At 38.5% G+C, this 25635-nt stretch overlaps 1 protein-coding gene across 9 annotated transcripts in view; it reads right to left on the bottom strand.

Moving 5' to 3' along the window:
- Nucleotides 1-25635, bottom strand: part of UBE2E1 (ubiquitin conjugating enzyme E2 E1) — a 45481-nt gene that overhangs the window by 4450 nt on the left and 15396 nt on the right. For all 9 annotated transcript variants that reach the window (XM_064414444.1, XM_064414453.1, XM_064414466.1 and 6 more), the window contains one exon: nt 4336-4468. In XM_064414444.1, the coding sequence (XP_064270514.1) occupies nt 4336-4468 (133 nt within the window). The remainder of the gene's footprint in view (nt 1-4335; nt 4469-25635) is intronic.

Raw genomic sequence — 25635 nt, 5'->3', positions numbered from 1 at the left:
AATGTCCATTGTAATAGTACTAATACTGAACCTCTTAAAGTCTAATCATACTTGTTTACTGGATTCTCCTAAATCCAGGCACACCCAGCACGTGCCTGACTCATTTGCTACCTGAAACACAGGCAAAAACCAGAATACAACACAAAATGAGAAAACATAAAAAGCAGACAACAGATTAACACTAATATTTTCAAGGTGTTGTATAGAATTCTCAATTAAAAGCAAAAGAACTCCATTATACATATTTGGGACATCAAAGACAGTATCTGTCTCTGTATCAGATTTCTCCCCCTGAAGTTTCTTGTACCGTGCAATGCATTTCCAAGTCAAATTTTAAGATCTTTCATTTCTCCAACCTCAAGCAGCCCCTCTTAATATCCTCACAGGAATCTAAACATCACTTCTAGCACAGTCTTTTGACTCTCCTACAGGAACATCCTCTCCAAAAACATTTGCTCCAACATACTGAATCAAGCCCCCAGCTAGAGTTTGACCCAGTCCTCAAAAGCTACACCTGTATATCCTTCATCACATATCTCTAAGATGCTCATCAACCACACAGCATTTGCCAGTGTTTATGCCTCAACACCTTCTCTCACACATATGCCTGAGAGCTTGGAAGCTTGCCAGGATGACCATTTTCACCTGATTTGATTTAAGAAGGTAAATCCTTTAATGGCATTTTAGTTGCAGATTATGAACTGTGTTCAGTTATAGGCACTTCACCATTGGGCAGCCCACCACGGCAGGAACTGTCCTCACAGGAGTTACCAAAGACTCAGAGAGATTTTCTTCCACTGGTCTTACAGGGCTTACAAAGGAAGATCCAAGGGTTGCAAGTGCTTTTTCCTTACAGAGCATCATCTTTCCAGAGATCAAGGATTTTAAAATGACATTCTACTCTATTTTAAAATGACTCTACTGTTCTGTGAGTGCTTAGCATCAAAGTGATATACACTGGATTTTGTTTCAACTAGCTGTTTCTTTATTTCTTGCCCTAAAAGGCACTTACAGGAAGGCTACTGTAATTACATTAGCCTACCACTTAAACATGATCCACAGACAGTATTTACTCGCTACTGCAAGTAGTTGGATAGTCTAAAATCAACAAAATAGCAGGAATAAAGCAGGAGTAATATGATAATCATATTTTCCACATTACCACTGATTAACACTAGTGTGGATTTTAATACAGGAGCAGCTTTGGTTCTCAAAGGATGGTTCTTCATTTCAACCTGAAGTGTCCAAGTAGAGGAAGTGTGTTCTATTATAGCACCACCATGCTTTCTCCTATATATCATCTCAACAAGACTGAAGTTACACGTATTTTACTTCCATGCCTACATTTGGTTTGTAAACTGACTTGGACTTTGCTAGATAAACTCCATTTAAATGAAACTGATCCAATACAGTGAATCACCACTAAATTCATCTTTTAAGGCCTCAGTAAGTGGTGTCTATCTGTTTTAATCCCACCCTTCCTCTCATCTGGGTGAGGGTTTAGATGCAAAGACAAAGCGATCTCAGTCAGAAGCACTGAGCAGAAAGCAGGGCTGAGCTGGAATGACATGACTGTTTATTTGGCTCTGCATGGGGGAGCTTGGCATACAGGGCTGTCTCTGTAGCTCTGGCAGTTACAGTATGGTCTTGCAAGGCATCCTGCTCGACCCTTGAAGCAGCATGGCAGGAACACATCTGAGAGCAAGGGCTGCAACTCTGGCTGGGGCATTGGCACCACCTACCCTGCCCGTGGCAGATACTTCTACCCAGATGGAGCTGCTGAAGGGAGAGGCTGCAGAGTGGATCTCAGGCTGCAGGCAGTGTCGAGACCTTTCTCCTAGGCAGGACAGCCAGCAGGCCTGCCTGCAAAAGGTGCTGCCCAGGTGGAAAACCTCCTGCAGCAGCTGGCTGAGCTGTAGGAGGCAGTGAGAAGCATGTGTGGCATCAGGGCTGCTGAGGAGGAGTTAGCTGGTTCCAAACTGCACTGGACACACATCCTATGGCCAAACAGCCACAAACTCCCAAGCACACAGGGGAGGGAGGGGGGCCAATAATGCAGAAAAATGGAAGCTTTCCACGGCAAGGATCTGCAGGAGGAGACTTTCCCCCAAAGACTGAAGTGTCCCCACAGAACCACTTAGCTGCTGTGAGATTGGAAACACCCATTCTATCAGAAAAGACACTAAAGCCCAATAAGGCAGTCCTGGGAGTGACAAGAAAGGACTCTGGAGCATAGATGGCTTTTTCATCAATCCTCCTGGTCAAAGGGAAAGGGTTCAAAAGGGCTAAGTCAAATCTGGCAAACCAACACATGGTTATGGGATTGGTGCCACAGTCAGGGGTTTGGCTACTTAGACCATGGGACTTGCTTTGGGAAACCTGGCACTGATGGATCCATCTGTCAGAGAAGGGGAAGGAGCCTGCATGGATGAACAAGGAACTCCTGGACAAACTCAAACACACAAAGGAACTGTACTGAAAGTGGAAGCAAGGTCAGGCAGCCTAGGAGGAACAGGGAGAGGTGGGCCTGTGAACTCATAAAGTTCAATGAGCCCATGTGCAAGGTCCTTGTACCTGTGTCTGGCAATCACAAGCACTTGTGAGACCCCACCTGAAGCGTGGCATCCAGCCCTAGGGCCCCCAGCATGAGAAGGACATGGAGTGAGTCCATGCTGCTGGAATGAGTCCAGAAGAGGGCCATCAAGACAATCAAAAGGCTGAAGCACCTCTCCTATGAAGAGAGGTTGATAGAGTTGGGCTTTTTCAGCCTGGAGAAGAGAAGGTTCCAGAGAGACTTTAGAGCAGCCTTCCAATACCTAAAGTGGACCACAGGAGAGCTGGAGAGGGACTCTCTACAAGGCCATGGACAAGGAGTCATGGCGTTAAAATGAAAAAGGGTTAATTTAGATGAGATATTAGGAGGAAATCCCTTATTGTGAGAATGGTGAGGCACGAAAACAGGTTGCTCAGGAAAGTTGTGGATGCTCCATTCCTGGAAATATTCACGGCCATGTTGGATAGAGCTTTCAGCAAGATGGTCTAGTGGAGGGTATATCTTCCCACAGCAAGGAGGTTGGAACTAGATCATCTTTAAGGCCACTTCCAACCCAAAACATTCCAGGATTCTATGATGAGTCTGAACAAGTCTGGGCTGATAAATGCTTCTGCTAGCATAGAAAGCAAAGGTGTAACAAAGCACACACGGAAAAGCAAAAGATCCCTCTTTAAATGCTTACTGGGCTCGCAACATAATAAATTGCATACAGTTGGCTGGACAACAAATTATTCAGCAAATTAAACAAAAAAAACCCCCAAAACCAAAACCAACCAAACAAAAAAACTACTCAAAAATGAATTAAATTCTGACATGAGAACCATCTGAGAATGCCGGAGAATCTCCAAAAAGAGAAGGACAGATGTCAGCAGAAAACCACTACAGATGTCCCAAGGCAGACCATACTGTTTAAGAACTGGAGCCCTATCTTAGAGGAAGAATTTAAGGACCTTCTACCAGAAACCCTGAAGTTATGTGAGCAAGAACAGGCAAACAGTTTCCTTAATTTGGCAAGCTTGTATTAATTTGTCTTGTGCAAGCAATTAGCATTTCTCTGTTGAGATGGCCTGAAGAAGTCCTTTCTGCTGCAGACTAGACCGAAGTATAAAAGATGGTGTAGTCATTGGCATTTATTTCATCAATCAAACAACATTTAAGTAGAAAGTTAAACATGCACATAAATGCTTTCAGATACAAGACAAACACCAAGGGTATGTGCAAGCACCTCTTGTAACCCAACACTCCTCCTGTGACCACATATTGGAACCACCGGATAATGTTCACTTGCACTGGAACACAACAACACTGGAATGTAAGAGCTTCACAAATATAACACACCTACAGAAGGTTGTTACTGTACAAATAGGTGTACAACACAAGTGTCCAACAACACTGGAAAATGAAATACTACTTTGGTGGCTAAAACACATGTAACTTATGCTTACAGTACCTAAATTGTTTGAGAAATAAGTGTTTGTAGCATTTCTTCTCTTCTCAAGTTTATTTACTTTTCAGTTTCTCAGCCCTGTCCCAATGCTTGCACTAAATGCTTAGGACTTCTTCTAAACAGAAGCAGGACAAAAGAAGGCAAGCTCTAGGATAATTATCAAGAGGACTGAAAAAGCTGTCAACATTAGCTAATAGAAACTCCTGTAATGTCTAAAATTAGCTTAAGTTTGTTCTTAAGAAGAGTGAATTTCAAATGGGCTGTGCTCCCTTAACACTGCATGCTATTCATGTTTAGCACTCATGACTTATGATGTTAGCTACAGGTCTCTTACCTTTGGAGGCTTGAAGGGATATTCTGGGGTAAATGTGATGTCAAGGAAGAAAACACCTCCCTCATAGACTGAACCTGGAGGTCCTAGAATGGTTGATCTCCATTCATAGATGTTATCACCTTTGGGGCCAGCACTAAGAGATAAAAAACAAAATCATTTTGTTTTTTAATAAATATGTTTTGTTTGTTAATAAAAGTTAATAAAACTTCTAATAAAAAAAAACTTTTAATAAAAAAAAGTTTGTTAATAAAAGTTTGTTAATAAATACGACTTCTTACATTTTTCAAGTATGATATGGAGGAAATATTTCAGTGTTACTCTTCATACACCACCTGACATAGAGACGGGGATTAAAAGAAGATTGAATGCTTTCAAACACTCAGAGATCTTACCCGAACTTATCAGTGCTCCAGACTGTTTAGCAAAGCTGAGAAACTAGAGCTGGGGTATGGTTTCCACTTGCTCTTTCTTGATAGTTACATGAACAGCATTGCCCAGAACTACTCCTAAACATACTACACTATCAATTCAATACAAGAGCTGGGTTTCAAAGAACAATTTCCTACTGTATTCAGAAATGGCTCTTCCATTTCAGTCTTAATAAAACTGTACCACATTAAAGACCATAATAAACAAATTAAGGATTTATGTTCATGTTACTAATCTTATGTGTTCTTTAAAATTAAAATATATCCTGCATTATTGTTAAACAAAGGCACATAGTATAATTGAAGGAAGCCAAATTAATGATGATGCTCTTAAATGTCAAAATTTTCTACACTTTTATCATTTTACTGCACATGATCTTACCTGGTTGATATTGCTTGCATTGTGGAACTGCGTTTTTTAGGGGGAATTAAAATTAAAACAGCAATTTCTCAAATTAGCTCAGCTTATTGGAGATTCTGCCCAACCTGCCAGCAGCTCACTACAAGTAGTACAAACTAAAGGTGTTGCAGAGATCAAATGTCTGCTTGGTGAAACTAGTTTTACTGATATCCTCAGACACTTGTACTCAGTAGTGTGCCATATGTCACTGAGTATTTCTAAGTACAGCTCAACCTATAAAGCCATTAATGGTGCAGGACTCCTTTGCTGGCTCTTCCCTTCTGTACTGCTATGGTAGTATTTTGTTCGTAAGATGCCAGAGCTGGAAAAACATTTGCATAACGGGAAGTGCTGACACAGCTTTTTCCGTCATGGATGTACCATGGTGTCAAAAATCTCTTCTCCCCTTGTTCTGAAGGGGATGGATCTTAATGTTCCTAATACATTGAAAACTAGCTTTGCTGTTCTTTCCTCCTTCTTTTAACAAGGCTCCACTAAGACAGAAGGTAAAAACCAGGCTCTTTACATATTATAGTAATCACAGAGCAGTATTACTTGAGAGGGAAGACAATACAATAAATTCAATATACACATGACAATGTGCATTTGATTAACATGCAGGAAACCAGAGTAATCACTAAGTGTTAATAACAATGTTACAAACAGAAATACAACTGCAAGAACATAAATTGTCAACAGTGATCAGAGACATTTTTTCCCCTGCTCTTCCCAGTACTGGTGAACATCTTCTTGACAGCAGGGGAATTAGGAGAGAGAAAGGGAATTAATTCTGTTATCAAACCTAACATTTTTTTCCAGATTAAACTAACAATAAAATTTCACAATATGTTGGTGCTAGATAATTTAACAATGGTGAAATTATGACTAAAAGCATGCTTCTAGGGAAAGGAAAGCATGTAAGAAAGCAGCAGACGGATCTCTGCAAATGATGCACCAGCCACAAGGGAAAGACTTTTCTCTCCAGAACACAAAGCCCCACACAGCTCAAGATCAGTATTAAATTAAAGTAAAAGCCATTCCATCCTGAACACTCCTGGCATCCCACTCCACCTTAATGACTTGTCCCTGTCCTTTGCAGGTCCATATATTTGGGCACTCAGTACTCTCCAGCTACCGCTTGTGCGTTAGACTGGAGAAGTGTCGTATTTCGAGGGAAGCTCTGGCAAGACACCAACTTAACTGTGCAAACTTACTGAAAAGGACTCTCTGGGGCACCCTTAGCCACCGCTCCAAGGAATCACTTCTTTATGTACCTATTAAGCAACCTACTGACACACTGTCATTACTGCAAGCTGCGCCGGCAATCATCCTCCCCTCCCTCCCTCCCTCCCCTAAAGGTGGAGCTACTGAACGGGAACAGGTACTTGAACTTCGTTAGCACCGATTTACTGTGGGAATTTATAACACCAGAACTGCCAACGGAGAGCACTTCAGCACGCAAGAAATGTGATGTGCGATTAGCACTGAGTACAGCCCTCTGAGCCAATGAGATATATTTCAACATTTTGCATTTCCAGCATCAACCCAAGGGACTGTCAATAAAAAACTCCCACAGACTTCAAAAAATATATTATCATTAGTAATAGTCTGAGAAATCTCTTGTATCCTATTAGGTTTCCAATTAGAGCTATCACTGCACACAAGTAATATACTGCCATATTAAGAGTGCAACATCTTTGTAAGACATCAGTAGGCTTTAACAATGATGTGCTAAGCTTTCCTTTTAAGCTTTTCATAATTCAATTAACAGCATAAAATAGCTGTGCATGTCCAACTTTTACACATTAACATTGATTTCTTATAAAAGAAGGACTGAAAGAGGATGATGCAAGTCAGCTTCAAGTATGATACTGCTTAGATTTAATTTAGGATTAGTAATATCAAACAGCTCATGAAGACCTAGTGCATAATAGAAAAGTGACAATACTTGACCACAGTGTAAGAACAGTGGCATTAACTTTTGGTGGAGATATGGAAACTGTCAAAGGCTAAAGATTACATTATTTGTTTAAAATCCTTGCAATTATCTGCTTCAAAAAGAAATTCACTGATGCATGGACACAGGGCTCAACTGGCAGAGCTGTCACCTTGCCTGATATGTGTCAACACTGCTCAAATTAAGCGTCTAGATCTACTAATACAACACTTTAAAGCTGTCCAACATATGACCACTAGGAAGACAATTTTAACCAATTAAATAGAAATTGTTTCCACTGCAAGATGAGAGTATGTGAGCAACAACTTTCTGTATTAACTCAGCAGCCCACAACCTCTTCACTTCCAAAGAAAGAAATGAATAAAAGACCAGCAATTCAGAGTGAAAAGTGACTCTGAAAGAAAACTGAAAAGATCCCAACCCATTATTATCCTATCAAGCAGCATGTGTTACACTGCAGTGCAACTGAGATCTCTCTTGGAAAAACAGTGATATATTCAGTGAAGAAGGACTGCACTCACTGTAACAACTGATCCTGATTGTTCCCAATGATGCTAGCTTATCCCCCAGACTGATGACAGAAACATTCCTTGGGAAACCTCCCAGAGCCAAGGTATTGTTTAAGGAATATCTAATTTTCCGAGTCTAGAAGCAGGAAAATGCAAGGCATTACCTCCTGGTAAACCCAAGGCAGAGAGAAAGAGTCAGCACAAGTGAGACCCAGCTCAAAGTCCTGCATGGGCCAAGTCCTAACCAGCATTGTGCTGCTTTGGAAAAACCTGATCTTGCTCTGCTTCTCTTTGCTGGCAGGCGCCATATTCTTTCCCAACTTAAAAATCCATCAGGTAAATTAGAAATGCCTGGAGCAGAGGCTGGGGAGCAGAACCATGCCTAGGCAAATTAGCTGCAGATGCCTTGCAGTACTGAGCAACTGTAAACACAGAACTCTGTCTCAGAGATTCAGTGTTCATGGAGAACACACACACACACACTTTCACAAATAGGAAAAGCTGAAAAGACAGACAGTCTGCAAGAACACCCAGCCTGTGGCTTTTTTGTGTTAAGCCTGTCAGATGTATCCTCTACCACAGGTCTGCAATACATGATACCACCCTGATATTTTGCACACACAAACTCAGCTTCCTCCTCCGCCCTGGCATGCTGGGCAAATCACTCAAAATATGCCTATGCCACAAGGGAAGGCAGGACTTTTTGGTGTTCAACACATATAGCTAATGTATGAAAATCCCTGGGAACACCGTGATGGTACTTTCCAGGAGAATGACTCAGTAAGAGCCCATTGTTTATGTAAACATGCTAGTTCATTTAGAAACTACCTGGTCTTTCTAGGAGTCGACCAAAGGATTAATGTAAGTACTCCCTTTAGTGAAAATTCAGACTAGCAAATAGTTTAATTTCTCTTCTTTGAGATACAGAAGACACAATAGCAGATCGCTGCAGTGATAAATCAAAATAGTTGATGCTACACTAGGTTAGTACCCTGATATACCAAAGCAGCATATATTCCTTTTAAAAGTTAACTAATTTAGCAGAGTAGTTTAGAAGTGCCATAGACTGCTATCTGTCAGCGTGATGAGAAGAAGGGCGATTCCCTGGTATGATGAATGAAATAACACTTAATGAAAACCTACAATATATTTCAGGTAAAATTGCAAGTAACAAACCCATGAACTCATACACCAACTACTCCATATCCCCAGGTGCTATTTTTGAGGTTATTTCGCCCTAAACATGAAGAGTCTGATGCTAGTAGCTAAGCTGTTTTGAAGTTGCACACTTGGGGAAAATAAACATAAATTCTAAAAACACTGCAGACATGACCTTTTCCAAGGGACATAGCTCAAATCAGAAAGCAAACAACATACTAACACCACCTGGGAATTTCAAGGTAGCAGAGAATCTAATGATCTCCAAAATAAAACTTCACCATTACAAACTGATAGCAACATCAATTTTGTCTTGCTGTTGCTTTGTTTTCTAGTAAGAAACAGTTAATGGCTGAACATGGAAGTGCGTCTTAGTTACGGACTTACTAGGCAGCTTTAGGGAACAGCCGACTGTTAGAAGGTCCCTTTTATTTTCCCACCCTTTTTTCCCCCCTATTTTCTACTCCAAAGATGCAAGCTCAAAACACATTACAAGTTTTGGCTGCCAGGCAGGAAGCGTATCATTCTCACCTGAAGTTCTGTTGCACCTTGGTTTTTCTGACAAACCCACGCCACTCCTGACCTCAGGGTAAATACATTTTCTTTTCTAATAGTCCACTGGGTGGGTCCACCCCAAACTTGCTCACTTATATTGTTAAGCTGAATCTGGTGGAGAGATGGAAAAAGCACTCCAGAAATACTGGATCACTGGGGGAGGCAGGTGCCACCTTTACAAAGAAACAGGACAGCTCATCCATTTTAGCCATTGAAAACAAACAACAAATCCTCCATTCAAAGAAATTTTGCTCTACAGATCTTTAAGCAAGCTGTCTTAAAATTGGTGTGTGGAAGGACAGAGTGAAAACCAACAGAACAAAATGCAGCTACTCCTTTGGCCCAAACTTTACTTCAAAACCTTCATATTAATGCACAGTTTTAATTTTAGAAATAAATTGTCACCTTCTGCACATGCTTTAGCTACCAAAATCTAGTATTATTATTTTGATTACTATAGCACCGAGACACTCCATTCATAGGCAGGACCCCATTATGCCAAGCCTGCTACAATACAATCCAAAGACTTGTGTACACAATTTGCAAAGGTTTTTCAATTATAAAATAAGCATTAAAACATTACACAGTTATTAGGAAGAAATCCAAATAGACAAAACAGAAGCAATTAAAAGGATACCTGGGGCCATCCATTTAATTACTATTTTTTTGGCAAAGTAGTTTAAAAGCGAGATGCTTCTTATTTTTAAGTCAAAGAATGGAAATTAAAGGAAAATAAAGGAAAAAAAATAGCACAACACAAGAAAACCACTCCTGGGCAACCATGGCAAATTAAAGGTAATATACTGAATTACCACGTGCCTACGTGAATCAGCAGCAATTTTTGCCCACTGTCATTACACACAACCAAGCTGCTCCTCTGTGTTAACATACAAATGATGGATTGCTATCAGGTGAACTTCCTGCAGGCTCAATGAGAGATAAAATGAGAGGGAAAACTTTTTCTCTTGCTGTCTTTTCCCTCAATGAGAGCAAGAGAAAAAGTTGCAGCTAGCTTTAGTTAAAACATAAGAAGGGGGCAAAGAAGGTAGAGAGGTAAGTGAGCAAAGATGGAACATAATATTGCTACAGCAATCCAAACATAAAGTTTTGAAAATAGAACTTAATTCTCCTTCTAGTTCATATTCAGGGATATGGTTCTCTAGTACAAAGCTGTAAATATTATTATTTTTCTAAGTCATTGAGAGTATTGTGTTTTCTGTCTTCAATTTAAAATGCAGTCACAACATTATTGCACGAGCGCAAGTGCCTTACAAATCCCACCACATTTCCAACAGAGTTAGAGATAATATCATTCTTTGCATTTTCACACACAGAATTTGTTTTAACATCTGGGAAAGCTTTTCCCTTAAGTATCAGTCTAATGTAAAATTAGGAAGGTTTGAACAATTGCACAAAGCTTAAACTGGAGGATAAATGGTGCAGTGAATTACTTTCTTACTAGGTTAAAAAAGGAACTAAATAACTAAATAGCTCTGATAATGGAGCTGATAAGTTGCAATGCAGGGATTTATGGGACTTCAAGGAAAACCGATCACGGGGATTTCTTTGTGGGAATAATAAAAAAAAAAAAAGGACTACATTTCCAATTTATATAAAAAATACTTGGCAATAAGATCACACAACAACCAAGAGTTACCACAGCCAAGATCTCATTCTTTTTCTATTACAATAGGAACAGAAATGCCATGGTGTACTTGCAAGTTTAGGACTTTTACCTGAAATATTTCAGTCTCTGTAAAAGATTACTGTGAAGTTACTACTAAGCTACCTGGTGAAAAGGCCAACCCTCTTACACAATTCCACTGCAGAGTTTGATTTTTAAACCAGGCTTCAAAGATTTAAAATAAAATCTCAGTTTTGACCTCAGGGAGGTCAGGAAGAGACTTGCAATATTCTCAGGAGTGTGCTGCAGCTCTATTTAGTTTAACAATAATCACTGCAATTTAGGAGCAAGGCCTTATAAAAAGGTTCAAGAGAAATTAATCCATTTAGCATTGGTTCCAAAATTGAATGGAAATCCAGGCAGCTCAGTTCTCAAGGGTTTCAGTTTTTCTTTCCAGTGGCTCCTTTGTAGCCTTCTCTACTGCAAAGTACTGGAAGTCTGTCCCACTACATACATGTAGGAATATTTTCAGTGTCAAACATGACTGCAGAAAGGCTGTTTCTGTAAGTCTGAGACTTTAGTATGTACAGTACACGAATACACAAAATGCCAGACTAAGTAATGAATGAAATTATTTTCATTGTATGTAAAACTTTTTATTTTCTCCTCATATATTTAGTTTGAGGCTGTGAATAAAAATTTCTCCTCATATATTTAGTTTGAGGCTGTGAATAAATTAAAATGCCCCAGCTTGTATGTGACCTGACACATCCCATTAAATAATTCTCTGTATAAGAAACAATAAAACAAATTGGGAAAGAGTAACACAAATTCGGACCCACCTAACAATAAGCAATTTCTCATTTAAAATGACAAGAAGATGTGATGGTAGAATCTGAGGTCTGCCAACATAACCTCATGTTATTTTTAAATCAGTTTCCTTCCTGCCATTTGTCTGTTGACTATCAACTGCCAACATGGAGCCAGAAATTATTACACATCATCAGACCTTATTTCCAAATTATTTATGTATTTAAAACACAGATGTGTAATTTACAGTTGGTAAGCAAAACCAGGCAGTTTCACAAATGCACTATTTCTGCAACTACACCATTTTTAGGGGGCATCTTCATATTCCAACAGATTTTTGTAAATTGGTGTAGAAATTTAACTAGTGAATCTATTTATTTTTGTGACTTTAATGGTTGCAGAAAGCAAGCATACCCTAAACTGGTTGCCTAGAATCAAACTGACAGACCTATAATTAAAGATAAATAAAAGACAATCAATACTGATAAATATGAAAGTTCTTGTTTCACTAATCTCAAATGTGGTATATCCCTGAAAAGAAAGCAAATCTACTTCCTCCTGGCACCTACTGGGATATAGCAGGTTCTTCATACATGGAAAGGAAACTATCCCCTCTGACAACTAAACGGCTCAATAATATCCCCTTCCCCTCTATAAGCTCTAGAGGTGCTACACTGAGTCACAACAGGGCTCTTTCCTAAATATGGTGCTTTATCCATTAAGGAAAATAGAAATCTACCACAATTAACCTGCCATTCCAGAATCAAGCTGGGACCTACATCTGTGTTTCTGTCTATCATGCCCATCTCCTGTGCTGTTCTCACCAGCGTGAGAATACGGAAGGTGATCTCACTAAGCAGATAAAACTCCCCAGTACATCATAAATATTTAGGAGCCCTACAGTACATCAATTGTAAAAGAAATAAATTTGAACCCACATCACCTGGACACTTCTGTCTCTTCACTAGTTGCTTGCCCTGTCAAGGAAAAAAAAATAGAGAATCCCCCCGATTTCATAAACCTACCCAGCACCAAGCTAACTTAGTGGACTGTTTATTTTGGACTTTATCATCCATTTGCCCTATTGATTTCATTATAATTCTGTAGATGTAGAAATACATACCCTAAACAAATTAAGTTGAAAGGGCAACAGCAGCCACAAACCAACTTGAAAAAAACAGCCCCAGAAAGTTAAAGATGCCATGTAACAACTGGCAAGATACCTCTGCTATGCTGAAAATTGAAAGCAAACAAGACTCTCGAGCTTCCTCACTCTAATAAGGACAAGGTTCTTGAGGCTTCACCCAACTGCCTCCTTGAGCTAACTTGCTTACTTCCATGGGGAGGAAAAGGGCTTCTTGAAAGAGAGGAGTCAATACATTTCCAGACAAGAGATACACTACCATCTCTCTTGTACTGAATGGAGGAATTGTGCTTAAAGTCTGTACTAGGAACAGATGAAGTAGTATTTTAAGATTACTAGTTTATCTGCAACTTCTAAGTTTTCAAGAGAATATAACCTAAGGGAAAAAGACTTGTTTCTGTACCACACGCTCCTAAACTGATTTACCTGTCCCATCATCTACCTACCTACCAAATAACTCACCCTAAAAAACACGTTACAAATTAGAACATTCCACCAGCCAATCAACAAAGAGTCCCCTTCCCACTAGATGTATGATAAGTAGAGTCAACATCACTTAACCAGAGAAACAGGCCATCCCATTATCTTGGCTTCACATCTTTATATCGCTTCCCATCAGCATACCAATGCTGTTACTGATAACATTATGTTAAGGAACAAAATACAGTATGTCTTGAAGGACATATCTTAAAGATACATGAAAGATAGAAAGAAAAAAGTCTAATCTCGATGTCTTCCCTTTTCCTTTGCCTGCATTTAAACCTCTTTTCCTTGCCACTCACTAAATAAATCAAGATCGCTGCATTTGAATGAACCCATTTCACTGTGGATGCTAACAACAAAACTACACAAACCAGCTAATAACAGCTCAAAATGTGATTACTCTTCTCAAAACAACAACAAAATATTCTCAATTATACTGTACTACCCAGAGAGAAATTTTTTCCTGATTTTCACAGTTCTAAACTATCAAAATTACCTGGCTGTAATACAGCACTGTTTATATACCACTGCAAGTTGTTCCCATTAATAACAAGAGCCAGGCACAATAGCTAGCCAACATTTACTGTAGTAGATACAAATATTTCAAACCTGGGTTAGAGAGAAAAAAATCAAAAAACCCCCAAAACTTATCAAGAGATTTAATAAGAAAAATAGAACTTTGATTCTTTTACCGTAGATTCACATACATAAAGGATAGTCTAAACAGGTGCTTGCAGTGACTTTCCAAACTTTTCTGGTGGTTTTTTTGTTTTGTTTTGTTTTCAAAGTATTAGGAACATTAAATTTAATCCTCATTAGGAGCCACAAGAAGACTAAGCAGTGCTCTTAAATAATGTATACAGTTTTGTGGCCAACTTGCATGCCTTAACTTGAAGAATACATCTAGTCCTTCACAAATTATCTTTTTTTTCCCTTCAGAATCCTATTTGGCAATTGATGTTAAGCAACTTCCCCGTGCAATGCAAAAAAACCTCATAGATAAATTTTGAACTTCCCAATACCTTTACTTAATGACCCTTTTATTTGGAAATGTCCAAATGTCAGGAAACATTAATGACAATGAAGCAATGAAGTGACAAGCAATAATCGTTTCAATTTAGGGCACTATGTCACTTGCACCTTTTATGAAAAGCATGTTACACTCACACAAGCCAACACTTGGTGTCTTCTCCTCCCTGATTTCCACCAAAGAAAGATGACCTAGCAACAATTTAATAAGCTGAAAGACAACTCCCATGTGTGGCAGTTAAGCTCTGCTGACAGAGAACAACAGCAGGCAGGGAACAGGGAATTGCAAGGGAGCACAAGAAATTCAGGCATCCTCCTCAACATCACTCCTGGTCCCATATGGCTTAGGAATTTGCTTCTTCAGCTGATCACTGATATCCTTAGTTTAAACTAAATTTAAACTTTTTGGTGACGTGAAGAAAAAGAAGAAAATCATGCTAAATTCACACTTATATTACCTGGAATCACTCATGTTAAATAATACTTCATGTATGTTGCCAGAGAGGCTTTTCTAGTCATTAAAAGACATTTTCCTCACAAATTTCTGGTGCAATCCAAGAAATGTACAAAGAGGGTTCTAAAATACAATTTTTTTTCATTGGATGGTGCTAACACCTGAATTGGTAGTAGCTCTAGCAAGTGGTTTTCTAGTGTACAGGCAGAAGGAGGAGAGCACACCTCACAGAGTGTGCTCTGAGACAGAGGACAGCATACATTTTCTAACCTTTTAACCTCAGCATTGCTGCAAGTTATACTTTGAAGCAAAAGTGACAAGATTGGTTGGATGTTTTGAGCGCTGAGCCTTGCTTTTGTTATGCTATAACCACTTTCATAAATGCTGAGGAAACTGCAGAACTGACATAGAGATAGATGAGCAGTTTGCACCTAATATTACACTATTAAGTTTCCGAACAGTAACTGAACACGTTGCTTCTAATTAGGCACAAATATGAAAACAGCATAATAGCACACAGTGGTGTGGCAAAACACCTGGAAGAACTGCCAGCCTCAATACCCATACTTGATGCAATTTTCCATACATAACAACATAAGAGAAATAAATCTTTCACTAGCTACAAATTGCAGGGTTTTCAGGTATGAAGGTAGGGAAAATCTCTCTAAGCACAAAGAAAAGGGATTTGTTTCCATTCACCCCAAATTCATTTAGTTTGATTTTTCTTACTAAAAGGCATTTCAAGTATTTCTTGTAGTGAAATAAAGATGTTCAAACAGCAATACGTTTACAATGCAAATATATTTACACTATCTACACTAGGTTGGAAAATTTCTCATCCAGTCTAGATAACCCTACCTGAAGTTTCAAGACAAAATAATAAGCAGGTATTTCTTCATTTAAGTTTCTCTGTCAAGACCTCAGTTAGAAAGGCCAGAAAATAGAACTCTTAGAATACACACAAAAAGCCTTCTCAATAAATTAGTGAGAATAGAAAATTTCCAAAGGCAACTGACATTCCCATCATTAAAAGTAACTTATCCTGTTTAAAAATATATATATATATTAGGTTTTTAATCCAATGTAGATACAGGTTATGACAAACCAACTTTTTTTCCAATTAAGATAGAAAAGCTGAAGGTAACTCTCTTCTGCTGAGTTTGTAAGCATCAGAAGAGTGGAACACATCACTCACAAAAAATCATCCCCATTTCAGTGTCGTTAACAGATTAGCAAACTAACCAATATCAATATGATTTTTTAAATTCAGTCTACATAAATATACACAAATCTCATGCAATTTTCAAGCCATGAGTTAATGACACTACAAACTTGAAATCCAATCAGGTAAAGTCAACCTTAAGTACTGAAGTGAAACACCAAAGTGAGTCCTTGTTTTGTGCTTTAAGACTCAATTCATTGAGAGACAAACTAATTTGACAAAAATATAAAAAAATACTTTTAGAAATCACTCTTAATAGTGCTTTTTAATATATACATACACACAGACATATATGTATGAGTGTGTGTTTCAGATAACACAAAGCATTTTACAATTTGACTTACAAAGATTTTTTTTTCTAAATATATTTTTCCTCCTGTAGAACAATGTTAAAGTTCAGTTCATGCATTAGTATACTAGAGATAGTATTACTCCAAAGATTTTGATCACAGGTCAAGTGCAATTTTTATCTACTAGCCTATAAAAAGAAATATAGATCCATCAGGCTGGACCTGATCTGAAGTCCACCTAGTTTAACACCTCGTATCTCACAGGCTTCCAGTGTCAAATGGCAGAGATGGGCATCAGAAGGTTTCTGACAAGTTTTCTGTTTTCCTCTACCATAGTAACACCCTCAGTGGTAACTGCTTGAGCCTCAACACCAGGCATCCATGTTTCTCTTCTGAAATCAGTATTATGAATCAGCTGCAGTAATTCTGTCTGATTTTGCCCTCCATAGAAGCCTGAGACTTTTTGAGGCTTGCTTAATTCCTGCTTTCAGTAATGTAATACAGCATGGAACCCCTATGCCCCATTTTGTTCTGTAAAAAGTGAACAAATTAAATTTCACTATCTTTTATTCTCATTCCATATGCTTTTGTAATTGTCTTAGAAGAAGAAAAAACCTTCCTTTCTATTTTCTCTCGAGGTTAAAAAAATGAGGAAAAGGCTCAGGCTCCCCAAGGAAGAGGTCACAGCACCAAGCCTGATAAGATTTCAAAAAGTGTTTGGACAATACTGTTGGACACATGGTGTCATCCTTGAGGATGGTGCTTTGCAGGGCCAGGAGTTGGACTTGATGACCCTTGTGGGTCCCTTCCAACTCAGCATATTCTGTGATTCTGTAAATGCTACATTTGTTGGTTTGGTTTTTCAGTTTTTGGTTGGTTTTTTGTAGGATACAACCCCTGTGTCTTCACATGAGAAATCCTCCATTTCCTTTTCTGAATAAATTCCATCTCTGCTCTCCAAAATCCGCTTACTCCTCTAATACACTCTTTTAGATAAAGTGGACAGCATTCCACAGAAGCTGATAGATGAGCCATTACTCTGTATGTATTTGAACTAAGCCTTTTTCCCATTCACACGATCCATTTTTCAAAATGGGAAAACTTATCACCATAGGTGATAATGCCTCAAGTGAGCACCAGGCCAGTAAAGAGTAAGTTTCTTTCCCTACTTCAAAGTTTATGGCAAACCACTCATTGTTAAAGGTCTATCCTGTAAGTATACATTTGTCAAGTCTCTTTCCAAAAGCAAGTACTTCTGTATCAGTCTGGGCTAGCTGAAGTCAATGACAAAATTCCATCAAGTTCAACAGAACTAATTCATATGCAACGCAGGGCACAGAAATCTCTTGGGAATCCAGCACAAGCCCCCCAACAAAACCAGCAGCAACTGCAAGAGCCAGATCACTGCAGAGTGCTTGGACTGGGAGGTTGCTTCATCACACTTAGCCCAGTCAGTAATTATGGCATTCCTAATTCCCACTGTCAGCAAAGAACACTCTTGAAAGCATCCTTGTTGCACCTGCATCCCATGTAAATACAAAATACTGTATTTTTTATGGAAGAATAAAGTCTAAAAGTTTGTTGTCAATCAATGCTGCTGCTGCGCATCTCCAAAACAAGAAACAAGTTTTGCTTCTGTCATTAAACTGACAGTAGTTTATAGATAATTACAGAAGAGCGGAACCTTATAAGGAAAGCACAGAGCTTTACAGAGAGCTGAACTCCTCTACAGGAGAAATTTTAAGGTTCTTTTATTTAAAGCCACATGATTTATTCAAGTTACCTCTCTTACACTCCCAATATGAGAATTTGGAGGCCAGGAATATTTTGACTGAAGTGTAGGTATTTCTAATTTTTGTTTCTATTAGTTTTTGCTCAACAACCTTTTTCTTTTCTCTTTGAATCTACAGATGTGGGTTTGTGTTGGGTTTTTCTGTTATGTGGTTTTGGGTTTGGGTTTTTTTGGAGGGATTTGTTGGGGTTTTTTTTAATCTTTAGCATATCAAGATATTTCTCCTCCCTAGCCCCAACATGTAGAAACCATGTAGTTTAAAGTCCTGATGAGATTTGCAGACATAAATGTCAATGATAATAGTCTAGCCTTTTAACATATTTCCTTCTTCACTCCTGATATTTTTACACTCTGTGGAATTAATTCTGTAACCTGAAGTGCCACTTATTAAAAAGGCAAGCCATGGTAAAGAGCTTGCTACCATCATCACTTCCTTTACAGAAATATAGTGATTTCACTCATTACAGCACACTCAAGTTTAATCAACACTCTGGCTTCTGCTCTGTGTAGGTATTAATCATTTATAAGTCTTTGGATTCTATTGCCTCGCTTTGTAGGTCATTTCCGTAGGCATTCCCTTGCAACCTGATCAGACATGATGCATAAAATTAATTTCTGGGATGACCTGATACGGAAAGAGATGTGGAAAAGGAGCATGAAAAGTGATGAAGTCAGTAAGAGAGGAGGATTTCTGGTCCCAAAGAGATACAAGAGAGGTGTGCACACGTGTATGTGGAAGGAGGGAAAAACAGTTTGTGCAAATCGGGATTGAACAAATATTTCTATGTAATGCTCAGAATTGAAGCAGATTTTAATCTATAGGCAAGTACAATTGGAAGAAACAAACAATTGCCCCCCAGACCCAAAAACCCCTCCACCATGCTCTTCTGGTACAGTATATCTCAAGGTATCTTGCTTAAACCTAGGAGCATGAGTTTAATATTGCTCCCAAATAACCATAATGAATAACACTGACTTTGAACATTGATGGTAGCCACATGCTTGCCCAAATCTATTTCAAATTCCATCATGTTCTTGGCCTCAATAATTTCCTACAACAGTATGTTCCAGAGACTAATTATATGTGTGAAATACACATAAAATACCTTCCCTTTATTGCTCTTCTATTTGCCATCTTTGATTTCAATAGAACATCTCTCTTAGTTCTTCTGTTATGAGAAAAAGAAAACAGATGTTTCCAATTTATTTTCTCTTACACTAGAATTCAGTGCAGCACGAAGTTAGCAGTTAAATGACTGAAGTATTTCATCCTGATTGTGTTCTTCCAGACAGAGTAAATGTCTCTTCTTCCAAAGTAAACTTACCCACCTACTAAGAGAATCAGAGAAAGATGAGCAAGGAAGTAAAGAAATTCAAACTTATGAACTTTAGGCAAAAGGTTTATGACAGAAAACGAGAAACCAAATACCAAAATCATTAAAAATGCTCCCCTACTCAATGTTGCTATGTCTACATCTGGGGAAAAACCAAACCAAACAAACCACCTCAACGAGCCACAAACTAACCAAATAAAATTGTGTATGGCTGACAATGCTAGTGAGGGAGAGGGACAATTAAAAAAGCAAAAGAACAGAACTTTATATGTAACATCAGCCAAACCTCTGGTATCACAAGTACTCAGCATGCTATTTTAAATTGTAGAAGCAATTAGTTAACAGTTGCAGCTTCCTTTGTAAGCATAAGCAGGTTCTCAGTGCCATCATCATGGTCATGGATGAACAGCTTAATAAGGGATCAATGCCACCATTTTGTAATGACATTTCTGGGCACTTGCAGGAAAGGTGTACATCTGTATTTGTTTGTAACTACCACTATCTGGGTGTAAGCTGTATCAAACAAAAGCATGACTTCAACCAAAACACTTCATTAACTAGGGATGTCCACGTAGAGGTAATGAATTTGTAAAAGCAAGTGGAAGTAGATTTCAGAGGGAACACACCAGATTGCAGACTGATGACACTGGTACCAGAATTTCAGTGGAAACCTTGCTTGATTTAGTTATTGCAGGACAGGAAAGGACGATTCAGAGAAATGACAGAACTTTTATGTTACTTCAGCAGTAGGACTGATCCTTAAACACAAAGGTTGCCTGCCCTTACCAGCCTGCACTGCCTTACTATACCCAATTCCAACTTTCCTCATTTATTTTAATGGAAACAACACTGCAGTTGAGGAACAATACACACTTTGATGCTTCATTCTGCAGGATGATGGGATCCTTGTTCTTTACACTGAATTCATTAACATACATTTGATACATGTGAAAAAGCCCTACCTATATTGCCCAGCTTTGAGGACTTGAAAACAAATTTCTGGAGCAGAGAAACTCTTGTTGACAATATATATCATTTGGATCAGATTTTTTTTTAAAGTGTATTTTCAGCAGTGAAACAGATAATAAATAAACAAAGTGTTCTATTATAGCTAGGAAGTCCATTGCTCCAAGTCAAAACACTGTAAAGACTGGAAGAAAGCTACTAATCTGCTATGATTAGCCAAGGGCACAAGAGCACGGTTAGTTCTTACTTGATGACAGGACCAGATACAGAAAGGAAACCCAGGTGGGTGATACACAAAATGAGGTGTCCTGATTGAATTTTCAGATTCAGATTGAAAATTCAGATTGAATTTTCTAAAAATGTCATACATCTTTTAACAAACTTGTGTGACAATGGTCCTCTTATATCTAGCTCTGATTATACAGACACTATTTCATGTATAAAACTGGAATACACAAAACCTCTACAACCCCCGAGCTGTACTCACTCCATTCAGTGATGTGATCGCACACACTCCCATAGGGTATTCCGTTACAGTGGGTCTAGAATTGTATTATCATTTTTGCTACAAAATAATGACAAGAATATACATTATGGCAGCATGATCCCACCTCAGTCATGAAAAGAAGTTTAACTTTACCCTTTATACCACTAGTATTAACTGACAAGTCAGTGTTACCCTTGGAGTCTGTTTTGCAAACCCCTAAGAGATTTTCTCCTATGTGTGCTTTTTCTCCTGGGTGATGCAATGTTTGCAGTTTTTATGAAAACATATACTCTGTCAACTTCTACAAGTCAAATTAAATGCTGAAGAAAAGGAAACTTGATCTTACAGTGATTCTTTTCCACACAGCTACTTCTGCACATTTAGGAGGGGAAAAATAAAGGAAAAAAAAACCTCTTTACTTTCTCAAAACTTCCACTGCACTGTGGTAAGTGAATGGAAAATATGTGTTTGCACACACATACATGCTTTAAATACACTACTGACAAAAAACAGATCTGATTCAACACTGTTCCCTAGAGCTGTTGTCCCAGATAGCATCAAACAGTTTTAAAATGTGCAAATTACTATGAATTACCTCATAATTTGCAAAATGAAATGGCGGGTAAAAAAAATCAAGCTAAAATTTACTTCATATCAAAGCTGAAGTCTGGTAGTGGTTCAGTCTTCTTGAACAATTCAACTACTGCAAAACACATATTGAGAGACACCATTTAGAGTCTTCCTTACTGTATGGGATTTACTTATAACTGCTGGCAAAATCCAAGTACATGTTCCCCTCCTGAGCATCTTTTAATCTTTGTAGTTTCTGTTCCTTTAATCCATGTAGAACAGACCCCCACCAAGTAGGTATGTCTCCCCAGGTCAGGTTACAGAGGGAAGGCAGCTCTGGTTCGGTGTCGACTGAGTTCAGGTGTATTTCTGAAAATACTAGAAAGCAAGATCTAAGGTGTGCAAGCTCCAATTAAAGCAGAAAACAGCTTAAACTAAGAAAAAGCCTACCTATTAAAAACTTCTTAGCAGCTGTGACCAGCATGGATGAGAAATGGTGAGAGAGGTTGCCCAGTGGCTGTTGTGCTGGTTTCACACACTTTTCCCGCTAGGGCAAAGAATGATTAAGAGACTCACCATCTCAATGAGTATTCTCACTGGAAACAGCTTTTGTGGAAAGTCAGACCCTTAAATGTACCCATGTCATAATCTTACTCCTATGAGACATAGTGTTCTACTACATACTTAAAGGCATACAGAAAAATTAAAAATATGGGATAATTTAAGCCCTTGTTTTCTTCACTACTACTTGTAAAGAGAAGCCTGAACACATAAGAGAAATCACTTTTCATAACTCCATGAGTGTGCTAAGGATGCACATGGGCCCGACTGCCCACAGGCATGCAAGTACTAAAGAAAAGGAGTTAAACAGACCTCCCCTCACCAGATCAATGTCTTACTGCACATAAATTTATCTTCTTCCTTTGTCTTCTGTATGCCCACTAGGTCTACAACTCCTGAAGTCTTCTAAAATCAGAGGACTTTAACAGAAAAAGCAATGCAAAGAAAAGACAAAATCCCCAATCCTCCCACCAAAAACCACCCCAGCACTGCATGTGCTTCCTATCTTTTCTTATACTGAGAAACAGAATAATAAATGAGTAAGGAAGCAATGTGAATCTGTGCACAGCATTACCTTTTTTTTAAATAGTCTACGTGTTTGCTTTGCATTAGCTCTCTGTGGTGGCAAAACTATAAATGTAAAAGAGACATAAAGGGAAAAAATAAAGCAGCCAATAGCAAAGATTTCAAATACACTTACACAACCACAGTTTGTTTTACAGCTGCTTTACATAACAATAAAAATGTAATATACCATGGACTTCTGGCAGTGTGTAGAGAGGCAGCATCAAATGCCAATAACAGAGTAAGCACAAATGATCTCCTTGGAACAATTAAGCAATTTTAATAAGACCATTATGTCCAACAAGTAATGTGTCCAACGAGACAGAAAGGTCAAAAGTGTGAGTTTCTCTGTACTGACCAGAGATCACATTTATAACCCTCTGGAAGAGAGGATACCTTCATAATCATATTATATAACCCTTACTAGAAAATAACCCTGTTTAGCACACTAAACAAAAATAGAGATCTTTCCTGCAGATGCCAAAGGCAAGAATGCTTTCTCCCATCCGGTTGTCTCAGCATAATTAATAAATAAATAAATAAGGGCAAAAAATGCTTACCTTCTGTATATAACCTGCTGAGAAAATCATTGCCTATATATAAAACAGTGAAGTGCTCACTGAGTTCAGTAAACAGTCTGGCACTTTAAAGAAAAAAATGGGTAAATAATACATATTGTACATTAAATGCTTCAGATCAGTTTTGGCGACCTTGAACTCCAGTAATATAAGCAGGGATATGCAAACCTACTTATTTCTGGACACAGTTCATTCACTATCTCCAGCAAGGAATGAAATTTAACACTGGACCCAGTGTGTCATTAGGATTTGACACATTATCTTTCAGGAAAGCCAATCGAAGCAAACATTATATTTCCATTACTTTAATATCTAAAAAAATGAGATTCTCCCTCTGAAAAGAAATCATTTTCTGAAACAGCAACTAAATGACTTTCCAGGTGTGACATTTAATGTGTACATGAGAGGAGTGTTAGTAAAAATACTGAGCAAAGAGTCTTTCATTTGCCTGCCATATAGTTGTCTGCTGTGTAAATGCTCATACAGGCTCACCTTCTGCACAGTCAAATGCCCTCATAACTCTGAAGTGAAGTTTAGATGTATCCTCTTGACTAGAAACCTTTCAAGCTAATAAAATACTTTTCCAATGACCAAGGAATAATACACAAAAAAAGAGAACAAATTTCAATTCCTATGTTACCTTGCACTCAGAATTATCCCATTTGCTCATTGAAGTACTTTAAAAACACTTTCCCTTTCATCAAGCTACTCTGATTCATGACCCAGATACTTTAGCAATTAAAAAAAAAACAACCAAACTATATACACATTCAGTAGTTTGGCTGATCATTGCTACTTCATTTGCAAGTAAATTAATAAAACAGGAATGGTTATGTCTACTTTTTTAATTCCTAATATACATTTTCTATCTGTCAACAGGATAACCTTGCCTCTTCAGTTCTCTGTAGGCATGGGCGTCAGACTTTGACAGATATAATGGCTTAGTGCTGAAGGATCAGTGCAGCCATCAGGAAAGAGAAGGCACCAGAACACGCTCAGCTCAGAAGGATGAAGAGGCAGGAGACACTAGCACTGTTCTTTACAAGGCTGAGATGGCTTGCAGAAAGAGGGGCCCAACTCCAGGGGCCAGAACAGGCACTCTAGCTCTTTCTTCCAGAACTTACACCACACTGGTGACTTGGAACACACTGGATTATGATGAAGGAAAGGAAAACCTAGAAGAGAAGCCCAGAGATTGCTCAGAGTCTCTACAAGAGACAGTAAGATTTACTACTGGAAAGGGATCTGGCAATATACTTTTCTTCTCTCTTCCCTGATTTTAAGAGTTACATCTAATACCACCCTATATTTTCTTTCTTTCCTAGACAGTTCAGCCATCAACTCTAGCTCCATCCCTTTTTTCCTCATTTGTTCTGAATCACTGAAGACAGCTGCAAACACAACAGACTTCAATAGGTAAAAGATAGCTCTCCTTTCCAGATCCAAATCTAAATCAGCACTCCAACCTTACCTCTCTAAGTCAAGCTGTGAATCACTAACAAATCTCAGCCAGCTGTTCAGCCAGCCACAAAAGAAATCACAGCACATCCGCACTTACCCACAGCCTTTCACTCTGCTGCTACCACATACAGCTGGACCCTGCCTCCTTGTTGTATCCCCACTGCCAAGTGTTCCCACACAAGCCTCTACTAGCCAATCTCTACTTTTGAGTCCTTCCTGACAAAATCCAGTACTAGTTAATAAACATGTCCTAAATGGCTGTGCTACCCAGCATGCAGTGAAACGTGCACCTGAACAATCCCAATGATAAATCATTTGTCTGGACTTTACATTTCCTCATAAGTAAGACTCTTCTATGAAATACAAAGCAAAATCCTTGAAATGCAATGTGGAAAGTAGAGACTGCACAGTCTATGGGGTTAGAAAATTTGCATCTTCTGTGGGAAAAACAATGTATAAGACACAGCTAATAGATTACAGAACCTCGTATGTAACATTAAGAGTACACACACTGAATACTAAGTACTTGAAACTGGAATGTCTCAACACATGTAATAGCTAAGCATTTGAACTCCTATTTCCCTAACAAATAGTTACAATTCTCCTAGATATCGAGGTGGAAGGTGAAGTAGGAGCACAAAGACACCAAAGAAAGATATTAGCTGTTGGACAGCTTCATTATTTCTCTGCCACTATCCAGGAAGAAAAAAGCCCCCAACACTAACATATCTCAAAATACACTATCCTATTACAAAGTAGTAGTATCACAAAGTAACATCTGTGATAACCTTGGTGTGCATAAAACCAGAAAATAATCAAATCACATATTCAAGATAATACAATACCTGCTGAATAAAACAACTCACCTCTATCAGATAAGGGGGGGAAAAGGCAATTTTGCAACATAAGCAGAATTTTTTGGGG

Source organism: Passer domesticus, chromosome 1, assembly GCF_036417665.1.
Source record: "Passer domesticus isolate bPasDom1 chromosome 1, bPasDom1.hap1, whole genome shotgun sequence".
NCBI lineage: Eukaryota > Metazoa > Chordata > Aves > Passeriformes > Passeridae > Passer > Passer domesticus.
The sequence above is the reverse complement of the archived record's forward strand: the minus strand, read 5'-3'. Positions and strand labels throughout refer to the sequence as shown.